At 49.0% G+C, this 12,563-nt stretch overlaps 1 protein-coding gene across 1 annotated transcript in view; it reads left to right on the top strand.

Moving 5' to 3' along the window:
* The first annotated feature begins 1,164 nt into the window (after nt 1-1,164).
* The window catches only part of FHAD1 (forkhead associated phosphopeptide binding domain 1), a 118,295-nt gene continuing 106,896 nt past the window's right edge, over nt 1,165-12,563 (top strand). The window contains 2 exon segments of the mRNA XM_047085238.1: nt 1,165-1,276; nt 1,367-1,473. Of these exon segments, the coding sequence (XP_046941194.1) occupies nt 1,165-1,276; nt 1,367-1,473 (219 nt within the window).

Raw genomic sequence — 12,563 nt, 5'->3', positions numbered from 1 at the left:
TAGAGTGGGACAGTACCAATATACCTACCCCGCAGGGTTGTGCTGAGGTTGAAAAGAAGCAGTTGTGTGTAAAAGGATAGCACAGTGCCTGGCACTTAGTAGGGATTCAATAGTTGATGATGGAGACGTCGATGAAGAGTAGAACCAGACCCGAGACTCTGTACGATCACAACGAGAGGGTCTTTGTTTTTCTCCGCAGTCCGACAGCTTCACGTTTCAGGGACCTTTCAGTTGAAACGAGAGGGACTTCCGTTCCTTGGCCTGGCCGTGGCGATGGGGGATGTCACACTGTGTGACTGGACGTATCTCGAATCAGAATCCAAGCACCATATGAATTATTAGCGTTTTGGATCCTACTGAAGTCACTGACATTTTTCCATGTGAGGAAACCAGTATAGAACTTACTTTGAAATGCACCAGGCGATAAAATGGTTAGGTGAATGGATAGATGGATGGAGGTGTGGTACAGCAAAAATAGCAAAATGTCACTTGTAGGATCTAGGTGGTGGACAGGAAGGAGTTCGTTCAGCGGTCCTGCATCTTGGACATCTTCCTAATAAAACATTGGGGGAACATAGGTGCAGAGTCCTGATCATATCTCCAAGCTAGAGTCTTAATACTTTGCCTTTCAAAGTCACCCCTCTTCCCTTAAGTGTATCAAGGAACGGAGTGACTCACGATGATTCAAAGAAAGTATCATTTAAAGTCCATTCCCTCACCGACTGACTCATCAGTTTCAGGAATTCTGTAGAAGCTTAGAATTCTTTAGATCCAAGATTTGGAACAATAATAATAATAGGACAGATGTCCACTCTGAATGCTTCACACGTATGTTTGCATTTCATCCTCATGGAACCCTTCGGGGTACAGAGTATTCTTGATCCCGTTTTACAGATGAGGAAACTGAGGCATAGAGAGAGAAGTAACTCACCCAAAGTCACAGAGCTAGTAGGGGGCGGGCGGGTTAGGAACACGATTACTTGCTGTGTCAGATAACTCCCCCTGTGCTTAATGGGAGGCGCACAGCGATTATCAGTGGAATTCAGATTTGTCGTTGGGTTTTTTCAGCTACTGGTGGTTTGTGCTCTGAGTCCCGTAAAAAAAAAAAAAAAAAAAAAAAAAAGTCTCCTGTCTGATTGTCAGAACCAAGCTCACCTTCGTTAAATGTCACTGTTTAAAAGGGGAGTCTCAGAAATCTGCGGAATCAACAGTGTGATCATCGGGGAAGTCCGTCTACCTTCCCCTACCCCTGCTGATTTCTCCTTGGAACAATACGGTGCGTTTCATCCCGTTCTCAATGTGGTGGTGTTGAGTAGCCAGAAGACTGCATTTTCCTGACGGAGTTTTTTCTGAAAACCTTATACAGGGAAAGCAGACAGTATGAAAGCCTACCTAAAGAGCGCAGAAGGCTTTTTTGTCCTGAATAAAAGCACTACTGTTGGAAGGCATGAAGACTCAGACCTTGTTTTAGAGGTAAGAGCTGTTCCCGCCGCTCCCAGCACCTCCCCCCGCCCCCCTCCACGCAGCCTTACCGTTCGTTCGTGTGGATTCCAGGCTCTTCTAAAGCGCACCCTCTGGCTTACATCTGTGTTTCACGTGCTGCCAGTAACCCAACCGCCGAATATATTGGGTCTTCCCAGCGTGTGTAGCAGGGATGGGTATGAGGCAAAGTGTGATGTGCCCTCTGTCCTCTGCTGGCCACGTGTACAGATGTCCCACCCATTGTCCCCTCCCCAGCACCCATTTAGAAGGGGGGCATGGAGCAGGTGTCTGACCCCTGCTCTGGGCCTGACAGCGAGGGCCGTCTGAAGTACCTGGCTTGGGCAACGGCCTCTCGCCCTTTCTAGAGCTTTCGGAGACTGTTGTGATGTGTATAACATTTTGAAAATGTTATATAAATGGATTATACCCCAGGTGACCTTTTGAGGTCGTTTGTGGTTTTTTTTTTCCCCTCACTCAGCATAATGTCCTTGAGATCACCTGTTGTTTTTTATTGTTGAGTAATATTTCGTGGTATAGATGTTGAGTAATATTCCGTTTGTTTAACCGTTCACGTATTGAAGGGCATTCTGATTGTTTCTAATTTGGGGGCTGTTACGGATAAATCTGCTTATGAACATTTGTGCACAGGTTTTTGTGTGAACACAAGTTTTTGTTCCTCTGGGATAAATGCTCGGGAGGGTGCTTGCTGGATCATGTGGTAAGTGTATGGTTTCCAAAGGAAGTGCCAGACTTGTTGTCCAGAGCGGCTGGACCATTTTGCATTCCCACCAGCGGTGTATGAGACACGGTTTCCCTGCATCCTCCCCAGCAACTCGTGTTATCACTGTCTTTTATTTTACCTGACTTTCGAAAAATAAATTTCAGGTTTTTTGAAGTCTCATGCTTTTCGAATCATGTCTAAGAACATGTCACCGGGTCCTTGATTCCCGAGGATTTCTCATACATTTTCTTCTGAAAGCTTGATAGATACTTTATGTTTAAACCTATGCGCCATTTTGGGTTCGTTTTTGTATACGATGTGAGATTTCGGTCCGGGTTCATTTTGATTGCATGTGGATATGACGTGGCTCCAGCACCATTTGTTGGAAAGACCATCCTTTCTCCATTGGACTCCTTTTGAAACTGTCAAAAACCACTTAGCCATACTTGTGGGGGAGCTGTTTCTGAGTTTCCTGTTACGTCTCGTGGATCTAGGTGTCTGTCCCTCTACCAATACGACATGGTCTTCGTTACTGTAGTTATGCAAAGTCTTGAATCGGGCAGAGCGGTTCCTCCCACTTTATTTTTCTTTTTTAAAAAAATGTCTCTTTACCTATTTTAATTCTTTTGCCTTTCCACACAAATTTTAGTAAAAGCTTGTCTATATATACAAAATATCTTGCTGGAATTTTCTTTATTTTTTTAAAAATTTTTTGGGGCGCCTGGGTGGCTCCGTCGGTTAAGCGTCCGACTTCGGCTCAGGTCACGATCTCGCGGTCCGTGAGTTCAAGCCCCACGTCGGGCTCTGGGCTGATGGCTCGGAGCCTGGAGCCTGCTTCCGATTCTGTGTCTCCCTCTCTCTCTGCCCCTGCCCTGTTCATGCTCTGTCTCTCTCTGTCTCAAAAATAAATAAAAACGTTAAAAAAAAATTTAAAAAAATTTTTTTAAGTTTATTTATCTATTTTGAGAGAGACAGAGAGCATGAGAGGGGGAGGGGCAGAGAGAGAGAGGGGGGGAGAGAGAGAGAATCCCAACCAGGGTCCATGCTGCCAGCACAGAGCCCAATTCAGGGCTCAGACCCACAAAACTGTGGGATCATAACTTGCGCCAAAATCGAGTCAGACGCTTAACCGACTGAGCCACCCAGGTGTCCCTCTTGCTGGAATTTTAATAGGAATTGTATATAAGCCTATAATCAGTATGAGAATTGGTATCTTTACTATATTGTCTTCCAATCCATGAACATGGTATGTCTCTCCTTTTTTTCAGGGGGTCTTTGATTTCTTCCACAAATACTCTGTCATCTTTAGCATACCAGCGCTGTGCATGTTTTGCTAGATATATACTTAAATATCTTATCTTTTTTTAAATGATTATAAGTGATGTTATATTGTTGGGGCACCTGGGTGGGTCAGTTAGTTAAGCATCTGACTTCAGCTCAGTTCATGATCTCACAGTTCATGAGTTCAAGCTCTACATTGGGCTCCCTGCTGACAGCATGGAGACTGCTTGGGATTCTCTCTCTCCCCTTCTCTCTCTGCGCCTCCCCCACTCTGTCTCTCTCTCAAAATAAATAAACTTGAAAATGGTATTATAGTGTTAATTTGGTATCCCCATGTTCATTGACAATATAGAGAAACAATTGATTTTTGTATACTTAAATGATATCTTGCAACTGTAACTGAGCTTTCTAGAAAGTTTTTATAGATTTGTTGGGATTTTATATATAAACAGTCATGCCATCTACAAATAAAAACAGTTTTATTTCTCCTTTCAGGAAAGGAGATCTGAATACCCTTAATTTCATTTTTTTGCTTTATTGCACTGGCTAGCATTCTGTTGCATAAAAGTGATAAGAGCAACGTAAGTCTTCATACTTGCCTTTTCCTAGTTTCTGAGAGTGTTTATCATAAACTCTCAGACTTAAAAATAAGTCAGTGGACCTCCCCTTGAGGTTCTCATCCATGGTGTGGTCTCCCTACAAGGACACAGAAAACCCGTTCAGTGCACAGTCAGGGTAAAGGAAAAGAATTGCAGATTCTTCTTTATCATAACAAGGGACAGGTCTTGGGTAGTTTTATTTCCTGTCTGGCCAAGGTAGAAATAGAGATCTGTGTTTTGAACCTGAGTATGATATTAGAAAACTATAGTAATGTTTAAAAGCTCAGGCTTGAGCATCTGACTTCAGGTCATGATCTCCCAGTCTATGAGTTGGAGCCCCATGTTGAGCTCTGTGCTGACAGCTCAGAGCCTGGAGCCTGCTTTGGACTCTGTCTCCCTCTCTCTCTGCCCATTCCCCGCTCATTCTCATTCTCTCTCTCTCTCTCTCTCTCTCTGTCTCTCTCTCTCAAAACTAAATAAACACTTAAAAAAAATTAAAAGCACAGGCTTTGGAGATAGACAGACAGGCCTGGGTTTGAATCTCACTAAGTCACTTGCTGGTTGTGTGACTTGAAGCAAATGACTTGATCTCTCCGAGCTCATTTTCGCTGCCTATAAGCCACTTACCTGACAGGATCATTGTGAGAATTACGTGAGAAATGCACAGAAAGTGCCTGGCACGTGCTTCTAACTAAATGACACCACGGTCATTATTATGGGCTCATAAAATGGAGACTGAGAAGAATCCTCAAAAGTGCACAGACAGGGGCGAGACGAGGAACCGTACGGAAAAAGGAACTAATGAGGACAATTTTTACACAGACAGGAATTGAGTTGCATTCACCGTATAAAAATAATTGACTGCCTCCCGCGCCTCAGACTTAGTTTAAGAAGTAAGTCACCACCGCCAGCCACAGTCGCACTGATTTATGAAGCAATCAGCTGTGTTTCCAGAGGCACAAGCTTATATTGGCTCCCCAGAGAACAGATGACACACGAGTTGCCAAATATTTTGTGAGCAGACTTTTGATGGGTGCTTCTGTCTGCTCTTAGACAAATCCTCTTCCCAAAGCTTAAATGGATTTGGGAGAGGAGATTTGCTTTGAAAAGGGTTGTAGGGACACCGGTCCATTTTGAAGACCTGGAACCCGCAGACGTGACAGCATTTTCTAGTTTTATAAAACAAGACAAAGTGGAAATCGCTTCTCTGCTGACTTCCTTGGGTCTTTCTGATTAGAAGAATCACCCTTGGGGACACCCGGGTGGCTCAGTCGGCTAAGCGTCCAGTGTCAGCTCAGGTCATGGTCTCGCAGTTGGTGAGTTCGAGCCCCACCTCGGGCTCTGTGCGGACAGCTCGGAGCCTGGAGCCCGCTTCCGATTCTGTGTCTCCCTCTCTCTCTGCCCCTCCCCCACGTGCACTCTGTCTCTCTCAAAGATAAATAAGCATTTTAAAAAATCAAAAAAAAAAAAAAAAAAGAATCGCCCTTGGTTAGCTATGGTCCACGCTGAGGAATAATTCAACAGTCGATTTATAGTTCATGTTATTTGTGCTACTATAGGTCATTCCCCTAAACAAAGTTCAGAAATCCATATTAATAAAAAGCCTTCTTCAAAATTAGGCAGAGGGCACAGCCAGCAAATAAAAATGATTGTTTTACTTACCTGAGTAAGTCCTAAAAAATAGGCAGTCATACTTCTCGAGATTTAGACTCAACTGGCCAGGCTGACCGATTGTTCTGGTCATCGATGTCCTTCTATGTTGCCACCATTCACTTTTTCTGATAACAGAAGGCAGTTACGTGCTTATTGTTTTAAAAAAACTGGGAGAAAGCAAAGTGTAAGGGAGAAAATAAAAATCACGTGTCATCCTCTGGCTCAGGGAAAAACCAATATTGATATTTGCAGGGTTTCGCCCTGCAGACCTTTTTCTGTATCCTGTAAGGAGTTTGGTTCCCCGAAGGCAATAGGAAGCCTGTGTTGGCGGGGCCAGGTTTTACCACTGTTATCACTCATTCCTTCCACAAATATTTACCTGGAGCCTCAGCACTGAGGCAAAACTGGGGATAAGGCAATGGCAGAATCAGGCATGGTCCGTGCAATCAGAAAGCTCCCAGGAGAGAGACACCGAAGTCAGGGGATCCCACAGAGACATATGTTGTTTTATTCACACTGGGGCTCTAAAGAAAAGGAACATGGAGGATAAGGACAACTTAATGGACAAGGGGGAAAGGGAAGGACATGTGCAAAGGCCCTGGGGTAGAGGAGCATATTATGAGCCCAAGGGACTGAGAGAAAACCAGTGTGTCCAGAAGGAAGAGTGGGAAGGAAGAGAGCTTAAGAAATGAGTAGGCCTCCTTCAGGCCACCCTGTCTGAAGAGTATGGGAAGAAACTGGGGTATTCTGAGCAAGGGAGTCGACCTCCATTTTGGAAGTTTTGAAATGACCAGCCTGGCTGCCACACACAGACTAGCAACGAGGGGCTCCGTTCAGAATCTCCCCTCTCGCATTTCACACCGTTCAAAAGCCTCAGCCTTGCTCATTTCAGACATAAACCTCGCGAATTTTAGTTTGTGTGATTGGCTGTGGCCTGTGAACTGTGATTTTTGGAGTTTAGAGCTGTTACTCAGACTCCGCTGAGAAAGGGGCTCAGTTCTTCCAGAGTGAAGAAATCCTGCCAGCCCGTAGTTGTCGAATTTTCCGCACGTGTCCGAGTGCTTGTTAAACGTGAACCCCTAGACATGCTGCCCCGCTGGGAATCTTCACATGAGACACGCTCCCCAGACTCAGGTCGGGAGTGGGGTCCCGTGGAGATGGCTCCAGGATCGTGCTTCGGCGCCCTCCCTCTCTCTCCTCGGCCACCCGTGGCTCCCCCCTCGTGATGCTGTGGGAGCCCCTGTGTCGACGGAGGAGCGTGCATGCTGTTCCAGTGAACTCTGTTTAGAGGCGAGGAGAAGGAAGAGCTCAACAGTGGGCAGCCGACCCACCCCCGCCCCTCCCCGAGAACTCACCCGGCCACACCGGGGAGGTTTCTGAATCCCCTCCAACACCGAGCTATAGAACAGCCCAAGGCAGCGCAGCGCTGTGGCTGGGAGGGTGGGGGGTGAAGGAGCAGAGCAAAGGACCGAAATAACGGGGGGGGGGGGGGGAGTGCTTGCGCCGCCCTGGCCTGTCCGCCCTGGGTGCACAGCGCCCTACCAGCTGGCTTCTTCCCGATGGGAACAGTCTCGCGTGTTGCACCCCCTTCTCGCGGGGGATCTCAGGATCACGGAGCAAGACGGATCTAACACACACCCCAGCACCCAGACAGCCGGTTGACGCTTGTCCCTTTGGCTCCTGCCAGTTCTGGGCTGCCTCTTGGAAAAGAACCACCATCATGAGTTCGAGCCCCACATCGGGCTGTCTGCTGTCAGCACAGAGCCTGCGTCCGATCCCCTGTACCCCCTTCTCTGCCCCTCCCCTGCTTATGCTCTCTCTCTCTCTCTCTCAAAAATAAAATAAACATAAAAAAAACAACCATCAGAGCCTACATCGTATTCTTGTTTATTATTATTAAACAAGGCTGCGGTGATCGTCCCCTCGTTTACGTCGTTTCTCAGACGTGTGGGTATATCTGCTGTGTCAAAGGCCACGAACATCTGTGCCTCCGATGGGCGTCTCCAAATAGGCCACCAGGGGTCCACCGACGCGGTGTCCTGCTAGAAAGGATGCCCGTTTCCCAACCCTCCCCGGTGCGTGCTGTCTACCGATTGGATCTCCACTGACCTAACAGATGACACATCGCACCCGTGTCATTCCAATTTGTGCTTCTCTTATGAGCGAACCCCTGCATGTTGAGAGACGGGGTGACAGGTGGACCTGGTCCGGAGAAGCATTCTCACCCCTGCTCAGAAATCCCCTGAAGATCACAGCCCGGACACAGAGCAGGTCTCCTCTGTCCTCGGGAAACTCTTCTCTCCCCTGTTGGAGAGCTGGCAGCCGGAACCCGGGGCCGGTCTCATCGATCACTTCCCACCACAGCCATTTATTGAACCTACCTTCCCTCCGGCAGGTGGAGGGCTTCCAGGGGAGATAAAGCTCATAGAAAAGGGCTGATCGCATTTTGCTCGCTTTTTAAAAATGTTTTATTTATTTTTTTATCGCGGCAAAGCGCACATAACACAGAAGTTTCCATCTTGCCATTTCTTCAGAGTATAGCTCAGCGGCATAAATGCATTTACCTGGTGCAGCCATCACCCCCCGTTCGCCTCCAGAGCTCCCCGTCTCGCAAAACCCTGTCCCCCTCCGCCAGCCCTGGCCACCACCCTTCTGGTTTCTGTCTGTGTGAATCTGACCGCGGTAGGTGCTCATGTAAGTGGACTCAGACAGCTTCTGCCCTCTTGTGGTTCATCCGTGGTGTATATTCCATGGCGTGTTTTCAGCACATTTTGCTTATCGGCTCCTCTGTCAGTGGATGCCCAGGTTGTTTGCACCTCTGGGCTGTTGTAAATAACGTCATGAACATGGGCGTACAAATATCTCTTAAAGCCCTTGCTCTCCATTCTTTTGGATGTATACCCAAAGGTGGGCTTGATGGGTCGCACGATAATTCTATTCTTAATTTTTTGAGGAACCACCATATTGTTTTTCACATCAGCTGCACCTTTTTACATTCCCACCGACGGGGCACAAGGTTCCACTCTCTCCACATCCTCGTCAACATTTGTGTTATCCTGGTTTTGTTTTGTTTTGTTTTTAGTTTATTTGTTTATTTTGAGAGAGGGGTGGGGGGAGGGGGAGAGAGAGAATCTCAAGCAGGCTCCGAGCTGTCAGTGCGGAGCCTGGCGCGGGGCTCGATCCCATGAACCGTGAGATCGTGACCTGAGCCAAAAACGAGAGTCGGATGCTTCACCGACGGAGCCACCCAGGCGCCCCTTATCCTGTTTTTCTGATAGTAGCCATTCCAATGGACGTGAGGCAGAAGATCACAATCTTTTCGATAACACAAATGATACAAACAGCTACAGCATGCATTCAAAGACTACTTTACCTCCCATGACTTTATACATATTGTACATCCTGAGTATGTATGCAGAAAATTACATTCTCCAAAAAAAAAAAAAAAAAAACAAAAAAAAAACCCTGTGGTGTAGGAACTGCTATTATCACTGTTATCCTCATTTAAAGATGTGCAAATGGGACGCAGAAAGGTCAAGTGAAAAATCACACAGCTGGTCACAGGGGAGGTGGGGGCCAAGTTTCAGATTCCGGGTTGTCTGACTCAGCAGTTCCAGAGAGAAGAAGTTTCATTCCTTGAGTGTAAATTTAGCTTTGGGAATATCTGAAATTCCTTCCGAGTTCCCTGGAATATCAAAGTAGCTCACTAAGCTAGGGAGGTTCCATCGGGTGAAATCCAGAGTGAGGACTGTCCGTGAAACACGACGTGCATATTGTGATTGTCCTTCATGCGACTAGCTGGGGTGGCGCCCTCCAGTGGGGGGTTTGTGTGGGGACGGAATGTTGACGCTGATCAGGAGCGTGGGGGTTGTGAATTGAAGCCCCCCACAAGAATCCTCTCGGGGGGTCAGGGAGCTCCTCAGAGAAGGCCAGACTTGAGCTGCCTCTTTAAAGAGAAGCCTGGGGAGGCCTGGGTGGTTCAGTCTGTTAAGTGTCTGACTCTTGATCTCAGCTCAGGTCTTTTTTTTTTTTTTTTTAAGTTTTTTAATTTATTTTGAGAGAGAGAGAAAGGAGGAGGGGCAGAGAGAGAGAGAGAGAGAGAGAGAGAGAGAGAGAGAAAGAATCCCAAGCAGGCTCTGCACTGTCAGCACAGAGCCCGACACGGGGCTCAAACTCACGAATTGTGAGCTCATGACCTGAGCTGAAACCAAGAGTCGGACGCTTAACCGACTGAGCCACCCAGGCACCCCTCACCTCAAGGTCTTGATCTCACAGTCATGGGATCAAGCCATGTGTCAGGCTCTGCCCTGAGGGTAGAGCCTTCTTGAGATTCTCTCTCTCTATCTCTATCTCTCTCTCTCCCCCACCCCCGCTTGCACTGGAAGGAAGGAAGGAAGGAAGGAAGGAAGGAAGGAAGGAAGGAAAGAAAAGAAGGAAAGACAAGGAAGTCTGGGGATTTTCCAGACAGAGCAAGTAGGAAAGGACACCCCAGGTGTTGAAAAAGCATGTGCAAAGGTCCAGAGATGTTTGGGGAACAGTTTGGCTTGGGAGAAAAGGACGAAATGGCATGTTGGTGGTGACATTGCAAAATGGAAGCCAGGCTAAGCACGTGAAGAGGAACCTCCCCCGCACCAAAAGGCTTTTAAGCTGGGGAGGAGTTGGTGATCTTTGTTATTTGGGTGGGAGAAGAGCAGACGGAGTGGCCCCGGGACAGAGCAGTCAAGTGCGTGACCTTGCCCCACCGGGCGGCCGGTTCAGAGCCTGGCTCCGCTCGTGGGCTGGAGGGTCTCAGACAAGTTATGCAGCTGTTCTCGGCTGCGGTCTTTGTATACGTGCCCTGGGGGTGGTTGCAGGGACCGCGTTTTGAGAGCGAATCGCTGTCAAGGGCTTAGATCAGTGCCTGGTGTGTCGGTACCGTAGTAAATGTGGGCCATTGTATTTGTGTTCTATTTACAACACAGGGGGATGGTCTCCCGGTTTTGTACTTCGGAAGTTGGGGTGGACTCAGCTGGTTTCTCTGTCCCTGGGCCCCCAGGTCAAAATCAAGGTGCTCAGCGGACCTGGGCTCTTCCAGAGTCTCCAAGGAGAATCTGCTCCCGGATCTGTTCGGGTGCTTGGCGCAAGTTAACCTGTGCTGTTACGGACTGAGGCCCCCTTTCCGGGCTGGCTGTCAGCGGAAGTGGTTCCCAGCCCAAGAGGCCGCCCACATTCCGGGCTTGTGGGCCCCTTCACCTTCAGAGCCAGCAGCATTGGCTCAAGGCCTTTTCGTGCTTCAAATCTCTCAGATCCCCGGGGTGCCTGGGTGGCTCAGTCGGTTAAGCGCCCGACCTCGGCTCAGGTCATGATCTCGCAGTTCATGAGTTCGAGCCCCGCGTCGGGCCTTGTGCTGACGGCTCGGAGCCTGGAGCCTGCTTTGGATTCTGCGTCTCCCTCTCTCTCTGCCCCTCCCCACTTCACTCACACTCTCTCAAAAATATTTAAAACAACAGAAAACCAACAGATCTCTCTGATCCCCTGTTCTGACTCATCTGTCCAACTCCAGCCAGAGAAAGTTCTTTGCTTTTAAGGGTTCAGTCCAGGATGCTCTCCCTCTCTTAAGATCACAGACTAGTAACCTTTACATCTGCACGGTCCCTTGGGCGTAGATCTCTTTTGGGGACCATTCTGCCCACTGTAGTCAATCCTGCCTCTCAGCTGCACTGTTGCCATGGGGAGGGTGTGGTGTCACGGGGCTTGTTGGAGAGCTTTTTGGAGGAACTAGTCGGGACAATGTCAGCAGCCGTGGAGAGGGGTGGTCCGTGGGCTGGGCGTGTGACGACGCCATTACCGTCATTACGGAGAGGGTTACAGGGGACAGGAGGCAGGAGGTGAGCGTGTCAGCATCCAGGGGCAGGTGGGCACAGGGAGGCCTGGGGACGAGCTAGGGGTTGAAAATACACGTCGGAGAATTAAGGCTCTGCAGCGGCCCCGCGGGAAGGAGAGGGAGCCAGCCCTAGAGTAGAATCTTCAGGAGCCGTGCGAGCTGGGGGCCTAGAAGCAGCCACGGCAGCGGCAGAGCCAGAGGCTGTGGCCGGGCCGGAGAAGGGAGCAGTAACGTGTCCGAAACGCAGCGAGGGCTCGCTCGGTGCCCGGCCCCGTCCTTGGCACGTCCGTGCGTGTTCACTCATTTCATCCTGACGATCGGCATCCCTACGAGGCAGGCGCTGTCATTTTCCCCATTTTACAGATGAGGAATTTGGGGTCACACAGGGCGGGTCGGAGGCTGGAAAGCACCCTCAGGCAGGCTGATTTTAGGAACCAGCCTCTTCCTGAGGCCTCGCCCCTCCACGGGGCTTTCCCAGGAGGACCTGGGCGGGAGGGTCTCTGTGACAGAGGGAAGCAGAGACATTTCCCCTTCCCTTCTCCTCCCAGGCTCACGTCTCGCCAGAGCCTAGCTGTTTCCCCATATCCTCATTCTTCTGGAAACCCCAGTTTTCACTCTTTCTGCACTACGTCTCTTGCTCGAGGCAGTAAGGGGGATGTGCTGGGGGGGGGGGATGCACTGGCCAAGACCCAAAAGGTAAAAAAAATAGATCAAACACACACACACACTCACGCAGACCCCACTTAACTGAAAAAGTGTTATCCTACTGCCTTGAAAGTTCCTCCAAACGGTACCTTTTGTCAGTCCTGTGTAGCACAGCGTATCAAACCCACTTTTGCAAGGGAAGCAACCAGAGAGAAGCAAGAGACTCGCCCCAGAAGATACAAGAAGGAGCCCCTCGGTGAGCCGGGACCAGACCAGGCGGGGTGACAGCAAGACCACTCTGATCCCCTTGGCAGCTGCA

This window comes from Lynx rufus, unplaced genomic scaffold (genome assembly GCF_022079265.1).
Source record: "Lynx rufus isolate CCGP_SWC_20201006 ecotype Redwood Valley unplaced genomic scaffold, mLynRuf1.p SCAF_2, whole genome shotgun sequence".
Classification (NCBI taxonomy): Eukaryota; Metazoa; Chordata; class Mammalia; order Carnivora; family Felidae; genus Lynx; species Lynx rufus.
Note: the sequence above shows the minus strand (reverse complement) of the source record. Positions and strands in the feature narration are given on the sequence as shown.